Source organism: Lepus europaeus, chromosome 2 (assembly GCF_033115175.1).
Source record: "Lepus europaeus isolate LE1 chromosome 2, mLepTim1.pri, whole genome shotgun sequence".
NCBI lineage: Eukaryota > Metazoa > Chordata > Mammalia > Lagomorpha > Leporidae > Lepus > Lepus europaeus.
This window is the reverse complement of record NC_084828.1, coordinates 55,170,049-55,184,428: the sequence shown is the minus strand read 5'-3', so window position 1 is coordinate 55,184,428 and position 14,380 is coordinate 55,170,049. Positions and strand designations below refer to the sequence as shown.

At 39.0% G+C, this 14,380-nt stretch overlaps 1 protein-coding gene across 1 annotated transcript in view; it reads right to left on the bottom strand.

The window, feature by feature from the left end:
- Positions 1-14,380, bottom strand: part of ADGRG7 (adhesion G protein-coupled receptor G7) — an 87,695-nt gene that overhangs the window by 26,418 nt on the left and 46,897 nt on the right. The window contains exons 7-10 of the mRNA XM_062176351.1: positions 7,617-7,756; positions 7,411-7,515; positions 3,691-3,854; positions 3,221-3,376 (exon numbers count right to left, since the gene is read on the bottom strand). Coding sequence (XP_062032335.1) covers positions 3,221-3,376; positions 3,691-3,854; positions 7,411-7,515; positions 7,617-7,756 — 565 coding nt within the window. The remainder of the gene's footprint in view (positions 1-3,220; positions 3,377-3,690; positions 3,855-7,410; positions 7,516-7,616; positions 7,757-14,380) is intronic.

The following is a 14,380-nucleotide window of genomic DNA, read 5'->3' as shown; positions in this document are numbered from 1 at the left end:
GTTTATATAACAGGATTATGTTGATTACTATTTTAGTTTACCATAAACATTTTTCCACATAAGTATATTTCTATTTAGTGGGCAAGCTTTCATGCTTTATGCAAGAACAATGTATTACTTCTGTAGGAAGGAAATAATAATAATCTTCATTTTAAAATAAAACAAAAATTTCATGCTATATCTTACATGTAGATTACTCAGTAGATGTCCAGAGAATCATGGACTACACAGATCTTCAAATCTTAGAAATCTATTCACTGAGAGCCTATCTGCTCTTACTTTACATATAACTCATCAGCCCTTTGAAATCTTTACTTAATAATACTAAACTGATCTTCTGTATATAAAGAGAGTTGAAAATGAATCTTGATGTGAATGGAAGGGGAGAGGGAGCGGGAAAGGGGAGGGTTGTGGGTGGGAGGGAAGTTATGGGGGGGGAGCCATTCTAATCCTTAAGCTGTACTTTGGAAATTTATATTCATTAAATAAAAGTTAAAAATATATATATATATATATATATACATATATTTTTGTACAACCCTAAGTTAATTACAAATGTGGGTTGGTAGGCCCTGAAGTAGACTCAGATGTTAGTAAGAAGAAACAACTGAAAAGTTGACATCAACAAAGGAGAAAGAGAACTACAACAAATAGTCTGTATCATGCAATATGTGTAGCAACATTGAGCTTTCCAAAGCCAATCAATGATACTGTGACTTTAAGATATCAACAATGATGTCTTATCTTCAATATCTTCCAAATGAGAAAGATCTCTCTATAATTAAAGTTAGAAGATAATCAGAATCAATTAAATAAGAATTTGATAACCAAAATGGGAAAACTATAGTTATCTCAAAAAAGTTTGAAAAGCCAAGTTCTATGCTTTGATAATCTATGTTATACCAGCAGGTTCAACTGATCTCTATTGTATGGCTACATCACACCCAGTGGAGAATGAAAATAGATGCTTCTGTTTGGGCTATTCCAGCATTAAGAGTCCCTCCATAAAGGGAAGGCACTGTATATCTCCTTGTTTCATTGTCGATAAAAATACTTGATCAGATAAATAACATTTTTGGTTTCACCAGAAAAAATAAGCTTTTGGAAATGGAGAACACAGAAGCCCCTCTCCTTAAAGGGCCAGGCCCAGAGCTTACAGATACCTCTACAGCTTCACACCAGAGCGGTGTTATCAGCTACTTACACAGTGTATCTTTGGAATTAAAAGAATTAAGGAATACACAGAGGAACTATGGGACAAGTGGAATGAAATCAAAAGCCTTTCCTTCTATATCTTCTAGGAAATAAAATAGCAACTCTGATGATTCTGGTAGAAAAAAGTTTTGAGTAGCTGATTTAAACAGGTATGAGCAAGTATGTACTGAGCCTGTGCCCATGACCCAGCCACACAGCCTTACCTCTGGCTATAACAACCTGATGCTTCAGGACATGTACACATGGGCTCCTTTCCCTTATTAAATACGCAGGGCTGAACTTATCCTAAGACCATTATATGGCAAAGCTTCCATTCCACCTGCCTTAACCAGGTATTTCCTTTTTAATCCTATCACTCTACTCTCTGTCTTTGTATTTGAAATGAGTGGAGAATCAATGTAAACAAAACCCAAAGTTATCTCCAATTCCTAAAGAAAATTAAAATGGCAAATAAAAGAGTTGTCTGCATCTCAATGTTTATTGCAGCTCAATTCACAATAGCAAAGACATGGAATCAACCTAAATGCCCATCAACAGTAGACTGGATAAAGAAATTATGGGATATGTACTCTACAGAATACTATACAGCAGTAAAAAACAATGAAATCCGGTCATTTGCAACAAAATGGGGGAATCTGGAAAACATCATCCTGAGTGAATTAAGCCAGTCCCAGGGACAAATATCATATGTTCTCCCTGGTCAGTGACAACTACCCGAGCACCAAAAAGGAAACCTATTGAAGTGAAATGGACACTATGAGAAACAATGACTTGATCAGCTCTTCTCCTGACTGTCGAGGAACAACTTAATACTTTATCCCTTTTAGTATTTTTTGGTTATACTTAATACTATTGGTTGAACTCTTTAATTAACACAAAATTATTCTTAGGTGTTTAAATTTAACTGAAAAGTGATCCCTATTAAATATAAGAGTGAGAATAAGAGAGGGAGGAGATGTACAGTTCGGCACATGCTCAATCGGACTTGCCCCAAATGGTAGAGTTAGAAAAGTGCCAGGGGATCCCAATTCAATCCCATGAAGGTGTCATGTACCAATGCCATCTCACTAGTCAAAGTGATCAGTTTAAGTTCATAATTGATCATAATGATAGGATTAAGAGTCAAAGGGATCACATAAACAAGACTAGTGTCTGCTAACACTAACTGACAGAATTGAAAAGGAGAGAACAATCAAACATGGCAAGTGGGATACACAGCAGACTCATAGAATGGCAGATGTCCTAAACAGCACTCTGGCCTCAGAATCAGCCCTTAAGGCATTCAAATCCAGCTAAAAAGCTCATGAGAGTATTTTAAGCATGGAAAGCCAGGACACTCTGGCAAAAAAAAAAAAAAAATGACCAAAATGAAAGATATCTGTGAGTAAGATCCCAGTGGAAAAAATGGGCCATCAAAGAAGGAGTTACCTTTCTCTTCAGGGAGTAGAGAGAGCTTCCACTTTGACAATGGCCTTGTCTAAATAAGATCAGAGTTGATGAACTCAAAAGGCGTCCATAGCCTTGGCAGCTCATGACAAGAGCCTTGGGTGATTACTGACGCCATTAATAAGAGTGTCAATTGTTAAATCAACAATAGGAGTCACTGTGCACTTACTCCCCATGTAGGATCTCTGTCCTTAATGTGTTGTACAATGTGAATTAACAGCATAACTAGTACTCAAACAGTACTTTACACTTTGTGTTTCTATGTGGGTGCAAACTGTTGGAATCTTTACTTAGTATTTACTAAATTGACCTTCTGTATATAAAGATAATTGAAAATGAATCTTGATGTAAATGGGGTGGGAGAGGGAGTAGGAGATGGGATGGTTGCGGGTGGGAAGGAGGTGATGGGGTAAAAAGCCACTGTAATCCAAAATTTGTACTTTGGAAATTTATATTTATTAAATAAAAGTTAAAAAAACAAAGTTATCTCCTACTAGCACATAGTATAAGTGTTGTAGGGAAAATTCTTGTCTGGAAGAGTTTATTATTTATATCTTACCAACAATACTGCAAAATTGGTAGTATGGTTGCAGCGACAGTGCAGGAATCCATCAGTGGTCCTGTCTTTGTGACAGCCATATGTGTCCCAATCCTTTGTTAAAAAATTCCAATGGACACAGGCGTAGTAATGGAGTTGGAATTCTCTCTGGTTATACTGTGAATTGATAAGACAATCACAATTACTGAATTTTTAACACTTATTTTAGTAAAAAAAAAAACAGGCTGTGATAGACATGTGAGAAATCAGCTAAATATGTACTAAGCATTAGCATCTTCATTATAGATGGAGAAAAGCATATAAAATTCAAATTACTTAAATTTTTACTTAGCAAGTTTGATAAAAGATATGGGTGAGGAGATTTAAATGAATACTTCAAAGGTTCTTTCCAAGAATAGTTCTCCAAGTTTCTCTGCTTTTGTAACTGAGAATGGCCTGGATTATTAATTTCTGTTAATGGGAAATCTTACCTTTGGACTAAAGACCATTTCAACTGACGCGCTCTGATCTTGCTCATTTTCATCAGTTGTACATGAGATAATTTTTTGACTAAAATTGGATTTAGCTATAAACGTTTTTGACTGGAAAAGCTTGCTGTTTTGATACACCACAAAGCCACATGTCTGGGCATTTTCTGTGAGGGAAAAAGGCATTCAAATCAGTAAATGAACCACAGAGCAGTCAACATAAAATGCTCCTTGTTGGGGCCAGTGCTGTGGCGTAGCAGGTAAAGTCGCTGCCTGCTGTGCCGGCATCCCATATGGGCGCTAGTTCAAGTCCCAGCTGCTCCACTTCCAATCCAGCTCTCTGCTATGGCCTGGGAAAGCAGTGTAGGATGGCCCAAGTTCTTGGGCCCCTGCACCTGCGTGAGAGAACCGAAGAGGCTCCTGGCTCCCGGCTTCAGATCAGCGCAGCTCCGGCCGTTGCAGCCAGTTGGGAAGTAAACCAGCAGATGGAAGACCTTCCTCTCTCTCTGTCTGCCTCTCCTTCTCTCTCTGATTTTCAAATAAATAGATAAATAAATCTTAAAAAAAAAAAAAACACTTCTTGTCATTGTTGGCACTGTGTGACTACTTTATTTAATTTGAGTAAATTGGTGCCAGTATTGTGGGCCCAGTAGGTTAAGCTGCCACCTGTGACACAGGTATTCCATATGGGCTCCAGCTCAAGCCCTGGCTGCTCCAGTTCTATCCAGCTCCCTGCTAATGTTCCTTCGGAAGCAGCAGAAGATGGCCCAAGTGCTTGTGCCCCAGTACTTACGTGGGAAGCCTGGAAGAAGCTCCGGGCTCCTGTCTTCAGCCTGGCCAACCCATGGCTGTTGCAGTCATTTGAGTGGTGAACCAGCACATGGAAAATTTGATCTATCTCCCCTCCTGTCTCTCTCTCTCTCTCTCTCTCTAACTCTGTCTTTCAAATAAATAAATATTTTAAATGGTGCTTTTAACACATTCTAATATATTGATTATCTCTACTGAATAAAACTATATTCCATTCTCTAAACACAAAAATGAATTCTAGGAGCACTAAAAACCTAAAATTTATAGAAAATGCACATTATCTTTTAATTCTGTTTTCCATGAACTTTTTGAAGTGTCCTAATATGAAAACAAACACTAACAACTTTCAGAAGAAAACAAGAGATTAATGTGATAAATTTAGGATAGGGAAGGATTTCTTTTTAAAAGGATAAAATGTACCAACTACAGAAGAAAAGATTGATACACTAGAAGCATTGATATATAACAAATTAATATTTTGGTATAACAGAGAAACATTGGAAACTAAGGAGGGGACAGATGTTTGGTCTAGTAGCTAAGATGTCTGTTGCGACATCTGTATCTCATACTGAAGTGCCTAGGTTCAAGTCCCAGGTCCAGTCTCAAGTCTAGTTTCCCACTAATGCACACTCTGGGAGGCAGCAAATGATAGCTCAAGTACATGGGTCCATGCTACTCACATGGAAAACCTCAGACTGAGTTCCCTGCTCCTGGCTCCAGCCTGGCCCAACCCTGGCTATTGCAGGCATTTGGAAAGTAAATCAGTAGATAGGAGATTCTCTCTCTCTCTCTCTCTCTCTCTCTCTCTCTAAGATTTGTTTATTATTTGAAAGACAGAGTTACAGAGAGATAGAGAGAAGAAACAGAGACAAAGATCTTCCATCCCCTGGTTCATTCTCCAAATGGCTGCAATAGCCAGGGCTGGGCCAGACTGAAGCCAAGAGCCAAGAGCTTCTTTCAGGTCACCCACGTGGGTGCAGGGGCCCAAGGACTTGGGCCATCTTCTACTGCTTTCTCAATCACATTAGCAGGGAGCTGGATCAGAAGTGGAGCAGCCAGCAATTGAACCGGCATCCATATGGAATGCCAGTGCTGCAGAAGATATTTTAACCCACTGCGCTACAGCACCTGCCTCTCTCTCCACGTCCTGCCTCTCCATCTCCCTGTCTGTCTTCCTCTCCCCTTCTACCCCGAATGCATAAGTAATTAAATAAACAATTACAAAGATTAAGGAAAAGATTAGCTACCGGCTGGAGGGAAGATATTTGCTATTTATATAACCAACAAAGAGTTAATATGAAGAATCTACAAAGAATTTATAATGACCAATAAGAAAAAAGACAATTCAATAGAAAAATGATTACAGTATTTGGACAGATAAGTCACCGAGTAGGAAATCTGAACGTTTAATAAACACATGGAAAGATGCTCAAATCAAGGGATAGTAAAATCTAACAATGACCTGCCATTGAACTTCCAAGCTGCAAAAGGGAAATAATAATATCTGTTTCACACTTATCAGAATGGCAAAAGTTAGTAAGCTTGATAACACACATGAATAAACCTCTGGAAAAGGATGTTAAGGTTAAGGAAGCAAGTTCCATACAACATGGTACCATTTATATAAGTATTTAAGACATTCCCAACAATATGATATTTTCTTGATGGAAACATTAAGTATGCAGCAAAACTCAAAAACAACCATGAAAATGATACACACCAAATTTAGAAAAATATAATTTCTGGGAAGGAGAAATGGGAAAGAGGCAAGGCAGAGAGTTTCAGGTACATCTGTAATACCTTCTTTTTTCTTAACACATTTAAATCAAATAGAGTTGGCCTTCTGTATTTAAGAGTTCCACTTCTACAGATTCAACCAACCTCAGAAAGTAAATACTTGAGGGGAAAATGCATCTGTAATGAACATGCACAGACTTATTTTTCTTACCATGAGTCCCTAAAAAGACAGTGTAACAGCTATTTGCAGAGAATTTACATTGCATTAGATATCATAAGTAATCTAGAGATAATTGATAAATCGAGATAATTTGAAGATAATTTGAGAGGATGTATGCAGGCAATGCACAAATACTTTTATATAAGGGACTCGAGTATCCTTGGATGAGGGTGTCCTCAGGGGTACTGGAACCCAAGGCCCACACTTACTGCTAACATATAGCAAAGTTTGACATCTGTTTGCCTGGTTGGGAGGCACAGAGATTCTGCTTACATCATTTTCTGTGCTTTTCTAGATGCATGAAGTATTTTCAAATTAAAAGAAAAAGTATAAAAGAACACAAAAGATTTGGATTTAGTATATATCCAAACAAAGCACAATTTCACAGCAGGCAGATTCATAAAATAATACTCTTCTTTTTCAGGACTATTATGAACTTATTCTTTCTAAAAGATGTAACTTCTGGCACTGGATATTTTTTCATTTGGGAACAAAAGAAAGGTAAATGCGTGTGTTTGATTTCTTTATATAAAAATGTGATTTTAGCCTTTGTAAAATACAAGGGTACTTCTTTATTTCGGTGCAAAGAATTTTTGAAGAACATCCATAATTTTTTATAATACATATTATCATGAACTTTTGAAGGTCCCTTGTACACACATACTTCAAAGTTTTTATTGGAAAAAATAGGTTTGTGTACTTGGCCTTAGGATTGTAATTTTGCTACTTTTCAAAGGGTTTTGAAAAAAAGGAAATCATCTCTAATTTAGAATATTAAAATTGAGATTATGATAGTATGTCAAAACCTAAACATACTGAAACGTGAACCACTCAGTAGAAAACTACATAGATATTATTTCTCCCTTGGCAGATTTTAAGTTATTAATTCCAAGAATTTTTCACGTAACAAAATTTCAATTCCATGAATTTTTCACATAACAAAATTTTATACCTACTTGTCGTATTGAGCAAGATCTGAAGTTCAGTCCTGTCATTGGGATTCAGACTGTCCACGTTTGTTTCTACTGATGTTGAACCAGAAACTAGAGAATCACTACTTCCTGTGACAAGGGAAAAGGTGGTATTGTAAATGTCTGCATTTTCATAAACAGAGCATTGCTCACAATGGTAGCAGAACAAGCACAGAAGACAGACAGCTCACCTTTCTCCACAGAGAAGCGAACACTTGTGGAGCCCAGAGAGCCTTCTGAGGAGATATTAACTGATTGTACAGCTACATTGGGTTCCACCACTGATTCATCACCCAAAGATAAGGAGTAACTCTCCATTTGCTCAATAAGCCTGGATAGAGTAAAGCATAGCAACTTAACATTCCAAAGAATTTCTCATAAAACAAGAGGTGTTGTCTCTCCCATGTTCCAGAAGAAAGCCATGCGCATAGAACTCAAGTAGTAATGACATGGACAAGCACTCAAAAATAGTCGATTTCTTTCCCCCAGAGTCTTGTTTTGTTATATATATATGCTAATTTTTTAAAGTTCTGGTAGACTGTGCCCACTGCAGATCATCTTGGACATGTATGTCAAAAATCTAGAACCCAAGAACAGATTTCCCAAGAGAAACAGTCTTCATTATAATGCTCTCACATTAAAGGATTGCTCATTGCTATTGGTTTTCTACTAATTGGTTTTCCGCTGAGAATCAGTTCCTGTTTTTTCACTTCCCTCATGTCACCCAAACAACTTTGGGTCCAGAGGCCAGCACTGTGGCATAGCGGGTAAAGCCGCTGCCTGCTGTGCCAGCATCCCATATGGGCGCCAGTTCGAGTCCCGGCTGCTCCACTTCCGATCCAGCTCTTTGCTGTGGCCTGGGAAAGCAGTAGAAGATAGTGCAAGTCTTTGGACCCAGCACCTATGTGGGAGACCAGGAAGAAGATTCAGATTGGCTCAATTCTAGCCGTTGCAACCATCTGGGGAGTGTATCAGCAGATAGAAGACCTCTCTCTCTCTCTCTCTCTGCCTCTGCCTCTGCCTCTGCCTCTCCTTCTCTCTGTGTAACTCTGACTTTCAAGTAAATAAACAAATCTTAAAAAAAAAGTTGGGTCCAAAACAATTCTTCTAAGTCACTGGTTAATGAACTGACAGTTCAGATGGAATCATGGAACCATGGAAAAACAGAGCTCTACTCTCACTGTCTCAGCCATGAACTAAAATACTGCAGGTTTTCACAATGCTCTTTTCTACTTTTACTAAGTTCATAAATTAGATGGAAGGTGGGAGAGTGTGGGGGAACTGTCAATTTGGTGTTCTCCAAAGAAAAGTCATAATACTTCTATTTCTTGTTTCCTATAGAAATATTTGTGCCATTTCTGTACTTGACAAAACACTTATATCTAAGACAATCAATCTACTTTTCCAGAAATATAAAGATTTCATCAAAATGTAGTTATTCTTTATTCTAAAAGATTATTTCTCCTGCTAAAATATCATTTTTAAAAAGGAGAGAAAGTTTAAAATAATTAAGAATTGCTGTATAACTGTAATCATCATTCATGTAGAAATATTCAAATCAGCTTCCCTGTTTGACAAGCTTTCCTTAATGTGGAGAAAAGGGAATACTTATACACTGTTGGTGGGAATGTAAATTAGCGCAACCACTGTAGAAAACAGTATGGCAATTTCCTAAAAAACTATAATAGACTTGACATTTGACCCAACAATCCCACTATTGAATATATATATATATATATGCAAAAAACATGAACATTGTATCAAAGAAATACCTGCACCACCACATTTATAGCAACACTTTTCACAATAGCCAAAATTTGGAATCAACCAAGGTGTCCATCATCAGATTAATGGATAAAGAAAACAGAATGAAATTCTACCATTTGCAGCAAAATGGATGCAACCAGAGGACATCATGTTGAGTGAAATAAGCCAGACACAGAAAGACAAATACCACATGTTCTCTCCTATATGTGGGAGCTAAAACTTTTAAAAAGGAAGAAAAAATGAGGGAAAAAAAAACAATAAAAGAGAAGTGCCTCTGTATATTAGTATTGCTACAAACATAGTTTTTTCTATTTTTTATTTCATTTTTAAAAATTTTATCTGAGTTTTACAAGCTTCATGTATTTTATGTATACAGATTTAGGAGCATACTGACACTTCCTCACCTACCCTCCCTCCCACCCATGTGCCAACCCTCCCTCTTATTCCCTCTCACAGACCCACTCTTAAATTTTGCTAAGATATATTTTCAGTTTATTTAATGATCATATAGTTAACCCTACACTATGTAAAATAGTTCTGTTCTTCTACAGAAGAGACAAAGACAAGGACTGCAAACAATCATCAAATCTCAAAATGTCTATTTCACTCCAATACATTACATCTCAGGTACTCTATTAGTAACTGGAGCAGGGAAAACATATGATATTTGTCTTTTTGGGACTGTCTTACTTTACTAAGTATAATGGTTTCCAGTTGTGTCCATCTTGTTGAAAAAGACAGGATTTCTTTTTTTTTTTTAAAGCTGAGTAGTACTCCATAGTGCATTATACCATAATTTCTTTATCCAGACAACAGTTGATAGACATTTTGGCTGATTCCATATCTTAGCTATTATAAATTGTGCTGCATGAATATGGGGGTACAGATAACTCTTTAATATACTGATTTATTTTGGTATGGGTAAATTCCCAAGGGTAAGATGGCTGGATCATATGGTAGGTCTGTATTCAAATTTCTGAGGTATCCCTATACTGTCTTCTACAGTTGCTGCACTAGTTTACATTTCCACTGAGAGTGGATTAGTGTACCATTTCCCCCACATCCTCAACAGCATTTGTCATTTGTTGATTTCTGTATGAGAGCCATTCTAACTGGAGTGAAATGAAACCTTACTGTGGTTTTGATTTGCATTCCCCTGATGGCTAGTAATCCTGAGCATTTTTTAAGTGTCTGTTGGCCATTTGAATTTCCTCTCTTGAAAAATGCCTGTTTAAGTCCTTTGCCCATTTCTTAACTGGATTGGTTGTTGTGCTGTTGTTGAATTTCTTGAGCCCTTTATAGATTCTGGATGCTAACCCTTTATCAGTCGGGTAGTTTGCAAAATACAGTTTTGTAAAACTTTATTTTATACTTTTGTCAAACTATTGGTTAAGAATGTTCTACTACTATAGTTTGGGGTTTTTTGTTTTTGTTTTTTGGGTTTTTTTTTGACAGCCAGAATTAGACAGGGAGAGAGAGAGACAGAGAGAAAGGTCTTCCTTTCCGTTGGTTCACCCCCAAATGGCCGCTACGGCCGGCACGCTGTGCCGATCCAAAGCCAGGAGCCAGGTGCTTCTCCTGGTCTCCCATGCGGGTGCAGGGCCCAAGCACTTGGGCCATCCTCCACTGCCTTCCTGGGCCATAGCAGAGAGCTGGACTGGAAGAGGAGCAACCGGGACAGAATCCAGCGCCCCAGCCGGGACTAGAACCCAGGGACTAGAACCCAGGGTACCGGCACTGCAAGCGGAGGATTAGCCTAGTGAGCTGCAGCGCCAGCCTCTACTACTATAGTTTAATGATCTTGTGATTATTTTAAATTACCGTATATGGGTGAAATGGTCACTTTTCTTTTCTTTTTCTTTTTCTTTTTTTTTTTTTTTGACAGGCAGAGTGGACAGTAGAGGGAGACAGAGAGAAAGGTCTTCCTTTGCCGTTGGTTCACCCTCCAATGGCTGCCGCGGTAAGCGCGCTGCGGCCGGCGCACCGCACTGATCCGATGGCAGGAGCCAGGTGCTTCTCCTGGTCTCCCATGGGGTGCAGGGCCCAAGGACTTGGGCCATCCTCCACTGCACTCCCTGGCCACAGCAGAGAGCTGGCCTGGAAGAAGGGCAACCCGGGACAGAATCCGGTGCCCCGACTGGGACTAGAACCCGGTGTGCCGGCGCCACAAGGCAGAGGATTAGCCTGTTAAGCCACGGCGCCGGCCGAAATGGTCACTTTTCAATTATTGTTTATAGCCATTATCTCTAAACTGTTTATTATTCTTTATAGCCATTATCTCTAAACTAGGGCCTTTTTGCTTTTTACTTGTGAAAACTTCTTATTTGGTGAAGCATTAAGCCGTTTTACTTTAGTGTAATGTAAAAGACATAATCTCAAAAACTAAAAAGGGCCGCGCCATAGCTCACTTGGCTAATCCTCTGCCTGCGGTGCCGGCATCCCATAAGAGCGCCGGGTTCTAGTCCTAGTGGCTCCTCTTCCAGTTCAGCTCTCTGCTGTGGCCCAGGAGGGCAGTGGAGTATGGCCCAAGTGCTTGGGTCCCTGCACCCATATGGAAGACCAGGAAGAAGCACCTGGCTCCTGGCTTCAGATTGGCGCAGCGCACTGGCCGTAGCTGCCATTTGGGGGGTGATCCAATGGAAAAGGAAGACCTTTCTCTCTGTATTTCTCTCTCTCAATGTCTAACTCTGCCTGTCAAAAAAAAAAAAAAAAAACTAAAAAAAGAAAAGGAGAGGGAGGGAGGGTGGAAGGGAGAGAGGAGGAGAAGAATGGGAGGGAAGGAGGAAGGGACTATTGTTATATTCCTAGAATTCTATGAACTATACTGAATCAATTATAAAATAATGAAAATTTCTAAAGAATAAAAATGTTAAAATAAAGAAATAATTAAGTGATCATTCTCAGGACAATGATCAATTTATGTTTTATACTGTATTTCCTTAGACGGGAAGCCATACCTAAATTCAATGATATATAAGATGGAAATTCTTATTAAGAACTATGAGTGAAAGAAAAATTTTCCTCAGTAACTCCATTTTTCGTTTTCAGCAATTCACACTACATATTTCCCATGTGATAAATAACAATCATACCCCAAAGTTGCTTCCAACAGATCGAATACATAATAAAGCTCCTGCCTACAAAGAACATCACTCAACCAAGACATACCTCTTTGAGTTCCTACCAGGAAATGCTGTCACACAATGAGAATAGCAGAAAGAGCTCTTTCAGATATTTGCAAGCTAAAGAAAAAGACATGTTAGATATATGAAGGTGTTTTCCATGTTTGCAACAACTTCCAAAGGGTTGCTCTAACCATAACTATTTCTAAAGCCTTTTTTTCTTCCATGTGATTCTTCCCTCTCCATGCCGTAACTGAATCAGTTAGAGATAGCTACCTGGCCCAGAATAGCCAGCGCAAAGGCTGGTCACATATTTGGTGGTACAAATAACTAAAAGAAGCCATCAGATTCTGTCTCTAGAACGTAGGCAAGCACATGGAGACTGAACAACATGCTCTTGAATGAATTGGTCACTGAAGAAGTCGAGAGAAATAAAAAAATTTCTGAAAACAATGAAGGCACAATACAACATATCAAAATTTATGGAATATAGAAAAGCAGTGTTAAGAGGAAAGTTTATAGCAATCGGTGCCTACATCAAGAATTTGGAATAGCACCAAATAAATGAGCAATCAGTGCTTCTCAAGGACCTAGAAAATAACAGCAAACCAAACCCAAAACTAGTAGGAGAAAAGAAATAATTAAAATTAGAGAAGAAAGCAACAAAATTGAAACAAAAAATTACAAAAGATCAGTGAAAGGAGGAGCTGGTTTTGAGAACAATAAAGAAAATTGATACACATTAACCCAACTACCAAAAAAGAGGGAGAAAACCCAAATCAACAAAATTAATGATAAAAGGGAAATGTAACAACAAATACCACAAAAATAAAAAGAATCAGCAGAAATTATTACAAAGAGCTGTATGCCAACAATTGGAAAACACAGAAGAAATGGATAGATTCCTAGACACTTACAACCTAACTAAATTGAGCCATGAAGCAATAGAAAATCTAAGCAGACCAATAACCAAGATGGAAATTGAATCAGTAGTAAAGACCATCCCAACAAAGAAAAGCCCAGGACCAGATGGCTTCACTGCTGAATTTATTTTGATATGGTAATTTTAAAATAGAAACACTCAGCAAAGTGAAGAGGCAACCTACAGAATGGGAGAAATTACTTGCAAACTATGTGACTGATAAAGGATTAATAATCAGAATATATAAAGAGATCAAGAAACTCCACAACAACAAAACAATCCACTTAAGAAATAGGCAGAGGGGAGAGCGGCAAGATGGCGGAATAGGAAGGGAGCACATTGATAGTTCAGCAAGACACACGTTAATATAAGTGGAGATACTGTAGGGTCAAGGAAGAGTAGGGGAAGAAACAGCAGAGAAAACTCTTCCGGAACTAGTGATTCACAGTGGACCTGCGTGGAGAGCGTGGGAGCCCAAGTTCGGGACACCAGCAGCAGACTCAACGCACCAGCGCTGGAACGCGAGGTGAGCCGAACCTCCATAGCCCGAGACACCGGCGGGCAAGCGGAAAGAGGAGACTAGAGGGAACGAGGCTTGAAACTCCGTGGGGAAAAGTTCACCAGGCTAACTAGAAGAGAGAGAGGAAAAAAAAAAAGTGACCGATACGGACACGAGTTTCTCTCCGCTCACCTCTCAAAGGCGAGCAAGACAGAGCAGGCGCCATTTTGGACATACGTCATAAGCAGGGCGACCTCAGGTCTGCACCCGCCCTGAGCCTAGCAGAAAAACCTGACTCTGGGGGGAGGGGTGAAATAACAGGAGATTAGGATCTAACTTGGCAATCCAGTGGGAGACTGCAGGAGAATTGGAGCCCACACTGAGGGCAGCACAGATTCCCTGTGTGGTCCTTGGGAAAGAGCTTCCGATCTCTGGCTCCTGTGGGTATATCATTTGCCTGCTAACTACCTCCAAGTACGTTCAGCTGTGTGGAATTACTTCCCTTTTGAATAATAAAAAAAAAAAAAAAGAAAGAGAGATTTACCACGCCTAACCTGGGAGTGTCATCTTTGACACACCCTCAGCCCTGAGGAACCAAACCCAGCTCTCAGTCCACACTCATCTCAAGCCTCTAAGGCTCCACCA